Raw genomic sequence first — 12005 nt, 5'->3', positions numbered from 1 at the left:
TCGGTAAAAAACGCGGCCTGAATGTTTTTCAAATTTTTTTAATAAACCGTTTATTTTTTATACATATTTGAAGTCGATTGCGAATGCGCATGTTTTTAGATCTGAAAAAAATTCTGAAAAATCAAGTGAATAAAAAGAATAGAAAAAAATTCGGCCCACGTTTTCCTTAACGGGGGGGGGGGGGGAGGGGGGGGGGTGTATTTTGTGTCATTCACTGGATTTTTGAGAATTTTTTCAGATTTTAGAATATAGGCATTCTCAATCGACTTCAAATAATTATAAAAAATAAACAGTTTAATAAAAAATTTTGAAAAGCTAAAAAAAAATATGAAATGATTTTGAGGTGGTCGAGGTTTAACACTGCTCGAGTTGCCGTGGGATACCCCATATATATGTACGCATAACCGTTGTGAAAATAATAATTCGATGTGTACTATCGAGAATTGGCGTCAATTATATGAATCCGTGTAAATATCACGTACACATTAAACGTGTACAAGAAACCTTTTATGGTATAGCGGAATACGGTTATAACAGTATACATATACATGTTTTTGGTCCACCCCGATTATACGCGTAGGTATAATAACGTAACTTATTAACCACGCTGTACATTCTCAATATGCCACAAGATGCACATACTGCTTCATTTCCGATACTGTGTGTATAATTTATTCATTCATTTATTTATTTGTCTAGTTATTATAACCTCATTAGCCTGCAGTGATCCATATACATATTATGTAGGATAGCAATAGGCGATTCAGTTACAAGCGCATGCAGTACGGAGTAATAAAATATATACCGCTGAAAAATTCAGTTTCATTTTTTTTTTCTCCTGCTCTTCTTCCCCTCGCTTATACATTTTCAATATCAATATTCATAATCAATTTTCCAAACGCATTTCGCTAATTTCAATTAAACATCTGTTACACCCAGTGTATCAGAGTAAAAAACAACTTCGTACCGATAAATTGTGACGAAGATTTTTATCTAAGCTTTGTGTTTATGTATGACGAAATTTTATTTTTAAATTAACAACAAATTCACCGTACCAAAAAATTCACAGAATAATTTCTATCGAGTTTCGTAGGCATTCGTCTTTTCAATTTTCGATCTTCTCAAAGATTCGCGCTAATCGAAAGTCAGCGGTGACGTAAAAAATAATCGAAGCCAACTGACGATGTATTTTTAATCATTCAATAACCAATTTACCGAATTCTTCATTATTTATATGAATTGAATAAGCCTGCAGCGCGTGGAAAATTATATAGATATATTATAAGCGTGTGATAATTTGGTATAATCAACTTTTTTTATACAGAAGAATATAACATATATATAATACGCAATGCGTACAAGTTTTGGTAGCGCTCTCGCATAGTAATTCGTAGACTAATACTGGCTAGTATTGATTTATCGATTACATTATTTATTAGGTACTAATTTTACAACGGCGAATTGAGATATACTTCGGCACCCGCAATCACCGTATTCCGAATTCAAATTTCACAGTCAAAAAAACCTAACTGCCTTTGTATTGCTGCTGTTATGTATCGCGGCATAAGTCTTTACGAATAACAACAAATCCTGCTCTCTCATCGTCTATTACACTTCGTTAGCAGCAATCGTTATTATCGACAAGTCTCGATATAATTACTATGGATACATATACAATATACATATATGTATAGTTAGTAAGTAGAGTACTGTAGATCAGTAAAAATCAAATTGTATATCAATTATTAATACAGTAGCACCATAATAACACATGTATACAACATAAACATTTCATGGGATTGCTTAGGAATGATATTATATTTTTCACATTTATTCTTCCTCTTTCTATATTTTTTCTTCTATCTTTCTTGTTACTTCTTCTTTGCATTTCAGCTGCTGAATAATTCTGACGTATGGTAATATATATAATACCTTATATAAGTTACTTATGTTTCATACACTGATCGTGATTGATATACAGACATTTATTTTCTTCGTATAATAATAATAATATTTTAATAATAATAATAATAATAATAATAATAGTAATAGGGCATATCTCAATTAGTTCAGTATTCAGTATTGTCTGTAAGTAGTTTCATAATTATCTTATGTACATTTAAACTTCACGTCTTGCGCCACATGCACTTATGGGTGTTTCGCAATACCAACCGAATAACCAATTTATTATCAACCGACGTGAGTATCGTTCGTCCTGCTGATGAACAGGCGTATGTAAGAAGCATCAAAGAATAGACAAGTATCACATTTGTCAAAGCTGCTTTGAAATAATTTCAAGTCTCAATAGTACAAGAACAAGAAATCAAACTCAAATTTTTAAATATCTCAGTTTGAAGAGAAAATAAACATCTAAATGAAAAAATAATTAAAAATATACAATGCAAGTTTATATTGCAGCTGATGAACTTTTGCCTTGACTTTTGCTTTACATTTTTCGCTAATGAATAGGACTTGCAGGACACGTAAAATAGATGTGGATCCCTTTTTCGGATCCCACGTGACATATTTTCGACTTATAAATGGTCTGAATACGGCCTTTCTCGGCAATTACTTGGATAAAAAAAAAAAACGAACACTAAAAATGAACTAAAAGTTGATGAAAATGTACTTCTTTCACTGGGCACTGGAGTAGCATTTTGAATATAATCAATTTCAGTTTATTTTCATTTTTTTTACTGTCCATTTTTCTGAACACTTCAGTCACGGCAAGAATTCTATTCGGCCAAACAATCAATGTTTTGCACGTATATAGACTTCAGCTAAAGATACGTCAGAAAAAAATATGCAGTCGAAGTTGGAAGGAATGCCGGAAGTTGATGAAGTTGAATTTCATAGAAATAATAGTTAGTTAGTACTGAATGAAGAAAAAAATAGTCATCGATAACTTACAAGAGATGTCGTGGTCAAGATTCGCGGTTTTTCCTTCATTTAAAAGCTATTCCAACCAACTTAATTGAGAAAAAATGGTCTAATCGAATTCGTGCCAATTTTTTTTACTTGCAGTATCTAAACTATCATTCCGTCAGTTAGTCACTTGAACGCTTTTTTGACTAGACTACTGTAGGTCTCATAAACAATCAATTTTTTTCCGACTCGATAGCCAGTAAAAAGTGAAGTAATGGCACGGACTTTTGCGGGTCGGCAGTTTAAAATAACAATTAAAACTATTCCCCAGTGAATCATAGAATAATAAAAATTACTCGCGTTGATCGCTAAAAAGCAGATGATAGCGTAATATTATGAAGTCGACCCGGAGTTTTTTTCCGGTAATTTTTGTCCGTGAGTGCGTTTGTACTCTTTCCTGTATTTCTCTATAGTAATATCGGCTCGCTGCGAGTCCGAAAGTCCCAAATTAGTCGGATCAAGGCTAGCGGCAAGTTTGAGGTAAGTCTCTTCCATTACTCTGGTAACTTTGACATCTGTGGTTTTCGGTAGGGAAGTTATGGCACGATCGTCACCAACCGCAAGACACTCGCTACTCGACGAGAATTGATGATCATCGTCACCGTCGTCGGTTGGAGATTCGAAGCTAATCAGATCCGCAAGACCATCCTTGACTATCTGAAGACTGTGAGGATGGCTGGACCTCGAGTGGTTGGAGTCTCTCGTTCGTCCGCGAATGGTGTTGCAATTCTGCCCGTTACCAGCTTCCGTTTTCTTCACGTCCAGGTCCGTGAAACGTCTGAGTTGTCCATTTGGCGTATTATTGTCGCTTCCAATGTCCATCAGCTCCGATTTTCCGTCCTTTATTTTCGTCAAGGCCGTATTAAGCGTCTTGACGGACATCTCGTCGTTCGACTTCCGGTCCGAATCCACCGACTTAACGCCGGCCTCTCGTTCAACGGGACCCGAGGCTTTTATCCACTCGGCGACCCTCTGGAGCTGAGAATTATCGCTCGGCAATACCGGCGAATTCTCGTCGCTACTCGTCGACGTCGAGCCGCCAGACCTCGACGATTTCGTGGTGCTGTGAACAAGCGCGGTGTTCGGTCGTCCGATTCCGTTTCCTCCGTTGGTCCCGCTGGTGTAAAGTATCGACTGATAGTGTCCCGCGTTGTCGAGGAGGATGTTTTTCGAACCGGGCGTTATCCTCATCGAACAACCTCGAGGACCCGTCGTTCTGTCCTGCCAATTCGACATCAAACTGTTACTGTTGTTTATGTTATTGTTGTTCATATTGTTTACCGACAACTTGCTCAGCATTATCCTGTTATTGCCAAGCTCGCTCGAGGTGCTCGGAGGATCTGAACTAGATATAACCAAACTGTCGCTGCTGAAACTCGGGCTTGCCGTGTCTTCCAACTGCTGGAGTCTGGCGTCCGTCTGTTGCTGGTGGTGCTGCATGTGAAGAGACGTCGAGTCCATCGCTAAGGGCTTCACCTCGATCAGCGTCATTCGGGGCTTAGCGATTCCGCCGTCAGTCCTCGCCCCTCCGTTCACGGTACTCTTCCATATCCTGTCGTTTATCACGTCTATAGTGTGGTCGCTGGTCTCGCTCCTCCCCGGATCCGGACCAGCGTCAACGCTGGAATTCGCGGAGCTAGACTTGAATCCCCCGTTCGATCTCGACCTGCCATCGTTCTTCCATATTCTGTCGTTTATCACGTCAATCTGCCGCTGCGGCAGCGAGTTTTGTTTTAGATCGATGAGATCGATCTCGCTGGGCACCTGCTCGTACTTTGTCCACTCGCTGCCTGACTTAGAAGACAGTCTGTAACTACCGTGGGACTCTGTTTTCTTCGAAGCTCTGTAATTCGCCGATTGCCTCGACGATCTTTCCCCCGGGTTTTGGTTGAACGTCGCCCGTTTCATCGGACTGTACTGAGAGGCCATCTTCTTCGTGCCGCCGTCTTTCTGAGCCTCGTTTTTCTTCTTCGACTGCGGACCGTTGTCCCCCGTTTTGACTGACTGAGCGCCCCTCGTCGAGGTCTGATTGAGGCTTCCCCTCTCATTCACGTACTGCAACTGCAGAGCAGCACGTTTCGCGGTATTATTTACACTTAAATTAGACCCGCTGTCTTCGCTTTGGTTCGAGATTTCATTTTGGCCCTTCAAACCTGCGCCGTTATTGTAATCGGACATATTTTCTGGGGTGAAATTTTGACTCGTAAAATTGTCCGACTCGTTTCGGCCGATGTTCGACGTCTGGGTTTCCACGTCGTTCGTCAGTATGCTTCTGTGACACGTGCAAGTGTCGCAATGTTTCGCGAACACTCTCTCACGCTCCCGTTCTTCCAATACCTTCGCCATTATCGCAGCCGAAACTATGTCGACTGGTGGTTTCGAGTCGTCGCTCTCATCGTCGCTGTCCTTGTCGACGTTGTTGGTCTTCGTAACGTTGTAGACCATCGCCGTCGGTGGAAAGGTCGATATCGGCACCGTTATACTCTTGACATCCGGCGGAGCTACGGCCTCGTTTGGTACCCTCTTTTGAGAAACGTACGTTCTCACTTTCGCCTGGACCTCGGAGGGGAGCTGAAATCGAAATTATATATTTCAGATATTGGAATCTACGCAATTTGCAAATTCAAGTATCATTAGCAAACGTTGTATACCGAATCGTATCTCTGGCTGACGAAATTCGAGGGCTTACACTGCAGCAATTGGATGGCAAGGTTCACGTCGTTTCTGTACTTCTCCTGAAATTGACAATTATGTGATTAGAGAAAGCCAGCATCGGAAGAGCGAATCTCACGCGAAATTTTAATTGATTTTTATACTGTGTCCTAACATTGTCCTGTGTTAATCGGTGTATCGTATAATTAGCATCAGCCAATCGATGGGAAAGGGTTGCGATGTCCTTTGTGAAGGCGCTTTTCTCCGTTTCGCATTTATCCACTATCCTCAGCAGCTTATCCTCCAAGTTTTGATTCACCTTCTGTACTCTTTTGTGGGCCTCGTATAGCCTTGCATATTTATCTTGCCACGTGAGCATTTCCTCTCTCATCGAAGCCAATTCGCCGTTAGGAAACCTATCAGCCTCGTTAAGAAATTGAGTCTCCATAGTGACTATGTGGCTATCTCTTTCGAGCAGCCTCTGCCGCAGGTGTTCTATTTCAACGTGCAAGTGCATGTCGGCATGATTTTCAACGTTTTCACGGCACTGGGTGCAAATGCATCCGCATTCCTGAAACAAAACAAAAACAAAATATCAGACACACATAATAAACGTCCAACTCAAGTTGCATAAGAAATATTTTTCAATTACTACAGCCGTATGACTTCACACGGCAATGTTACTTTAAGACTTCGTGTGATCACGAATTCAAATAGGAATTACTGACGCAGACAAGGTCGTTATTTGTTCAATCATCTTTTCACCTGAGTGAATAGTTGATTTCGAATGATATAAGTACTTAAAACGATCTCGTGGATTATAGCCAATTTAGAATATTTCAACGACCTTGATGACGACCGGTTCAGAGTAGAAATAAATTTTGTACTCCCGGACCTTCAATCGCCAATAAAAATTGAGAGAAGCTTAAAACTGTACTGAAATTAAAAAATATTTTCATTCAAGTTTTAATCTCGATTCTAAAGTCTGGATTGTCACATGAACAGCCATAGTCTGGGATAAAAATAACTGCAAGGATAAGTCGTATTGTACTGCAATCAAAGAATGTAACAGTTTCAGACTTCTTCGTATCTGCCGCTTTTATTCCGCGATCAAAAATTTTCGCTCTACACAGGAGTCTTTGTAAGAAGTAAGTTTATCTGTATAAAAAAATTTTCCAATCGACGGAAAAAAATGAAAAACTATAAACGCATAGTTCAAGGAATTTTGTCGGTTCTGGAGAAGAGATAATCACCGTCTAAAATATGAATTTCAAACTAAAAATGTTTCAGCTACTATCTACGTGGCGGAAAACCCGTGGATTTCGTACATATTTCGAATTTCCCATTTTCCGAACAACGATTTCCCGCACCGAGGGGAAGTACACTCATGCAATATGTTTTCCATCAGCGGACTACAATCAACATTAAAACGTTAAAGAAAAAAAGAACGGTTACAAATATTGTTACAGATTGTAGTCAGAGTGTATATGAAAAAACAAGGCTGAAGTTAGTAACATTAACGTAAAGAAACGAAACATTGGTGAGAAAAATCACTATTTTGCTAGTTTATAATGACTTTGAAGTAGTTAAGTTATCAAAATATGAATACATTTTTCCTTCTTATGATCTACTGAATTTCCGACATTCCTGCAATTGTGAATTAACCATTTTCCGAAACGTCAATCATTGCAATAACGTACGTTACTAACTTCAGCCTCATGATAAAAAAGGCGTCACGTCATGTCGCTGCAGCGTCGGTTGTCGGTAAAGAGCGTCGTAGTGTACGTAGGACGTATGTACGTGGAGGAAGTCATCTCGTTGGCAGATAAGGGGGCGTTAGAGTCTCCGAATCGTGCTTTTTATTGTTGGGAAATATGGTCGTGAGAGATGTCTTCGTGGTTTTTAAAGGTTTCACAAAACTGCACGTACCTTGCACTTTTCGTCGGCCATCGCGTTGTGTCAGCTGTCAAATAAAACGAGCAACTTAAACGGTAGAACGAGTCCTCGACGATTCCAAAATTACGCGTCCTCATAACCGTCACGGTCAGTAGTCTCGTTTCTTCGAGACGAGGATTTCCTGCAACTCGTGTTCTTACAAATATGTATACACCTGAACGATACCTGGTTACAACCTTTCGCTTTTAATTTTTGGGTACAATTCTGTTTTCCTTATAATGAAAATATTTCCCTTTGTTACAATTGTATTCACTGGAAAAACAATGCCTCACGCTGTTAACGACGATCGTCGATTGGTCCTTTTCATTGGAAGGTTTTGAATAAATACACGGAATTAATCCTTCCGCGACAGATGTATCACCGAACAGCAATCTCGCACTACCTTCTCACCAGACGTCAAGTGTCGTCCACGATCTTTCTGTCGTCTGCACGGATCACGAACACCTTTCCTAGACGTGCCGTCGTACTTGAAAAACTCGGCATTCACAGCTCACTCTGTGATTTTTTTGTTATACTAACTTGGAGCCGATAGTTAGTCGTACAGTTAGACATTCGACGCTTCGTGGCAGAGCGTTCGGTCGGTAAGAAGCCTCCCGACTTGATCAAATGAAAAATTATGTATATTCTTTCCATAAGCAATCCTGAATGAAAATAAAAACAATACTATAACGCGATTACTCGAATGTTTTCCTCGCATTCGGTTGTAAAAAATGTATAGGCTAAAATACGAATGAAGAAAACACCATCATGCTTTATTTATCATCAAGAAAATTTACGACTACGTCAATGCCGTGTTTAATTTACAGATATTGTATGAGACTTCTCAAGTTTTTCTTAATCTTTCCCGCGAATCGAAAAGGCGTTTTCATTTTCCGGCTTTTCTTCGTCTGCTTGATCGTCAATGCATCAACAGGTGGTTTTATTTGAGGCCGATCTCATGCCGACACTGCAGAAGGCGCACTAATCTGGAATGGCTATAGATGGCACTAAGTGGCCCACGTATCCCACTTGTTACAACTTTATTTTCAGTAAACACGTCGATAAGTGCATTCTGCATAACAAGGCTCTGCTAACAGTAGGATTGTTTTAAACTTTTGTTTTCTTAGAATTCTGAAAAATCGTTTCTACATTTTATTGATGTAGATTGTTCTTTACTTCTAATTTTATTGAAGTATATTAATCCCGATTCGGAATATAATATTATGATGTCATAATGCCCGAATTTGCAAAACAAACATCTTCAACTTCGCAATTGTTCAACATTAACAAAGAGGATGAAAAAAAAAATTACAACCAAAGTCACGTGCTTTTATTAGTTGTCTGCAAACTTTGAAGATGAATTAGGATACATTTTTTTATTGAGTGTGAGGGGGAGGGGGGGGGGCAATGCAATAACTTACATAGTTTGCATAGCCAGCCTAACAAGCAGTTCATAAACAAACCGCAATATATTTTCAACAGAATTATATTAGGGTCAAGTACAAATAACTTTTTTTTAAATAAGAAACAATCGCAGGCTTCAGCCTTGAACTATAACTGCCAGAGCGTTTCGCATTATAGCCACCTGCACGCACGGAATTATTTTTAGGTTTTAAATGAAGCTGTGTTAAAGCACCGAAACCGAGGCCACAAAGACCATACATCTATAGGTAGGCATATATTTTCTTTATCTTCGTACCGAAAAAACATCGCTAGATTTCCAGGATAACCATATAATTTCAACATCTTTCCATTCTAATCGTTTGTGAAACGGTAAATACGAACTGAACGAACAATACAATACGTACTGGAAGTGCAAAACACTAAACTTTTCCAGTAATGATCGCCGTATAACAACAATTTTATGATCCTATGCAGGCAAAGTAAAACCAGAGGATATAATGATAGTAATAAAAGCTAATGCAGACGGTTAAACCTGATGGAGGAGATGTGATGGGGGGAGGGGGACGTAACAATGAGCACATCCGCGTTATACCGGGGGCAATGGTATAACATCGTATACATATATCATTGCAGTAACATAATCGACCTCGTTGCTACCGTTGTAAAGAAAATGAAAGAAGAAACGAAGAAACGAGGCCTGAGTGAGATTACTAGATCCAGAATTCCGCATGGTTGTTCACAATCAGAGCCTCGCAAGTAACCGCAAACTTTGTAAATAGGTACATACATGCATGGCACCGTCACATTTATAATTTGAGATACTATCTCTGTTCGTATATAGGTGCGTGTTTGTGTATATAAGTTATATATGCTATATATATATATGTGTGTGTCATGTATGCTATATACATATATAGTTATTTACAGTCCGTGTATACGCATGACGGTTACCTTGGTGTGAATAGAGAGAAGGATTTCTTCAAACAACCACATCCGGTATGTAGAAAATAAATAGCTGATGCTGATGTGGTATACCGCATATGCCGCATTATAAACGCCAGGAAAGAAAATATAAAAGGAATACCCATCTGCACGTATAACTTTTCACGCGTATTTTGATAACTTGAACCCATCAGTTGCGGGTAGTGACCCATGTGTATGACGTATCAAAATATCACAGTTGTCGAATGGGGAGAAAATATTGTATAATCGTTATTTATAATAGCGTGAATCGTGATTAACGAGAACGTTCGAACTTATGCTATGATCGTATCAAACTTATTCTGAGCACCCGGGTACAGCCGAACTAGTTATCTCATCGGAAGGACAAATATATACCCGCAAGTCATGTCGTTAAAATTTTTCCTGTTTCCTCTATCAGGGACGCATAGGTGATTTAAAAATTCGATGTGTTTCACAATCAGCCTCATTCGAACTTACAATTTGTACAAGGTGTAAATCGATTGTTAGAGATAAGAACATAGCGGGTTTTACCGAAAATTAAAGGTCTACGAGATTGTGGCATTCGCAAAAAAGTAAGAATGAAGAAAAGGGAGAAAAAACTGCAGATAAGATTATCGGGTCGATTCGACCGAACTAAATGTACCTTCTGAACTACACAATAATATCAGGTGTATTGCACTCGGGTTCCTGAACAATTAAAAACAGGTGTCAATCGTATCTTGGGTACTCACGCACCGGCCAACCACAACAGGGTCAGATAAGAACTGTATCGGCGAGGAGTGAACAGTACAATCAATGACGAGTAATCTGACATAAAAAAATGAATGTATCGAGTAAAAAAAATGAGGAAGATACGGTTCACCGTAGTGTTTACGCGGCGGCTTATCCACGGTTCATTTTTCTGCAAACTAACGACGCAAGGCGATATTCACTGACTGCACTGTGAATTGCTACGGCAAAAAAATGGCTGCTGTGAAAAAATGATGATATATCCACGTATAAATGGCAACATACTAATACTCGACAATAATGAGCGTGGCAGTTACGTTAGATGACATTCTGTGCGGTATTGCATCGGAGGTTTTATATGAAACTGGACAGACTACAGGCAAACAAAACCACATTTTGAATGTGCAGCGTGCCAACGCAGCTTCGGTTGCATATCTACCGGCGTTGAGAGGCGAGTTTCACAGGAAACTGCCGGTGATATATCTGACGTGACTCTTGGTTTTTTAGGTAATTGCCACGACCGCAATGCTAGTCACATGCACCGTACTAAGGAAATTCTCTATTATTTTTGTCAAATCAGCGCTTTACAGGATGACGAGTCGACACTTCTGAGTCTCGCGCGTATACCTCGAATAAGCTCCTCGGGAACCGAATCAACTTGTGGCCGGAAGTTGGTTCGCACACATACACGCGTACCGTATGGTATAGCTGGTTTGCATACGTAATCTACGCTCGCATCGGTAAGCGCTAGTTTGCGAATACTACACGAACCATTAAATACTACACATTACAGGCTTGCGTATCTCCGCGGCTGTTATGAAATCTCAGTATAAAACTATAAACGCGAATATAATTGTAGTGGAAGAGTTATATAACTCCACTTCCTCGATTAAAAATACAACCACCTTGATAGATAAATTTTGCGTATAACTATAATAATTGTAGTAACCCAGTTTTGACCACTTCCTTGTTGTCGGTATCCATTTTCTATACAAATAATTTCTTTTCAAACAGATATTTTTCAATATTTATCTCAGTTTACTTTTTCCCTTTTATTTTTCGATTCGAGAGAAACGTTACTAATTTTGAATCCGAAGTCAGGAATTATGTATGTACATCAGAAATAAATATAATGCATTCAAATGACATAGATAACATTGGACTGCGATTAATCGTGAGATTATATTTTTTGTAAGTGGAGGACGACAGCTAGCAAACGGAAATATACATATATACGTCGTTGACTGAAGAATGATACATATATGTACGATGTAAAAAATTTACATACTATTTATACCAATATACATACAAGATGTGCACGGACGTCCAAGATTCGCTTATCGCGCGTTTATTACACAACGATTCTAATCCTTGAAACATGCCGATCTCGCGGACAC

General features: G+C 39.3%; 1 protein-coding gene across 1 annotated transcript; it reads right to left on the bottom strand.

The window, feature by feature from the left end:
- Nucleotides 1–2675: 2675 nt before the first annotated feature.
- On the bottom strand, nucleotides 2676–7697 carry LOC124410801 (probable cyclin-dependent serine/threonine-protein kinase DDB_G0292550). Its single transcript, XM_046889425.1, has 4 exons — nucleotides 7507–7697; nucleotides 5753–6148; nucleotides 5577–5660; nucleotides 2676–5496 (listed from the first exon to the last, which is right to left on the bottom strand). The coding sequence occupies exons 1-4, from the start codon at nucleotides 7525–7527 to the stop codon at nucleotides 3259–3261; spliced, it is 2739 nt and encodes a 912-aa protein (XP_046745381.1). The 5' UTR covers nucleotides 7528–7697; the 3' UTR covers nucleotides 2676–3258.
- Nucleotides 7698–12005: the final 4308 nt, after the last annotated feature.

Source organism: Diprion similis, chromosome 10 (genome assembly GCF_021155765.1).
Source record: "Diprion similis isolate iyDipSimi1 chromosome 10, iyDipSimi1.1, whole genome shotgun sequence".
NCBI classification, from domain to species: Eukaryota; Metazoa; Arthropoda; class Insecta; order Hymenoptera; family Diprionidae; genus Diprion; species Diprion similis.
The sequence above is the reverse complement of the archived record's forward strand: the minus strand, read 5'-3'. Positions and strand labels throughout refer to the sequence as shown.

Excerpts from the sequence above, each read along its gene's own strand:
- LOC124410801 (XM_046889425.1), bottom strand. The coding sequence starts at position 7,527 with ATGGCCGACGAAAAGTGCAAG. Across the intron at positions 6,149-7,506 it reads TGGCCGACGAAAAGTGCAAG|GAATGCGGATGCATTTGCAC; the intron begins GTACGTGCAGTT and ends GTTTTGTTTCAG. Across the intron at positions 5,661-5,752 it reads ACCGATTAACACAGGACAAT|GAGAAGTACAGAAACGACGT; the intron begins GTTAGGACACAG and ends TGTCAATTTCAG.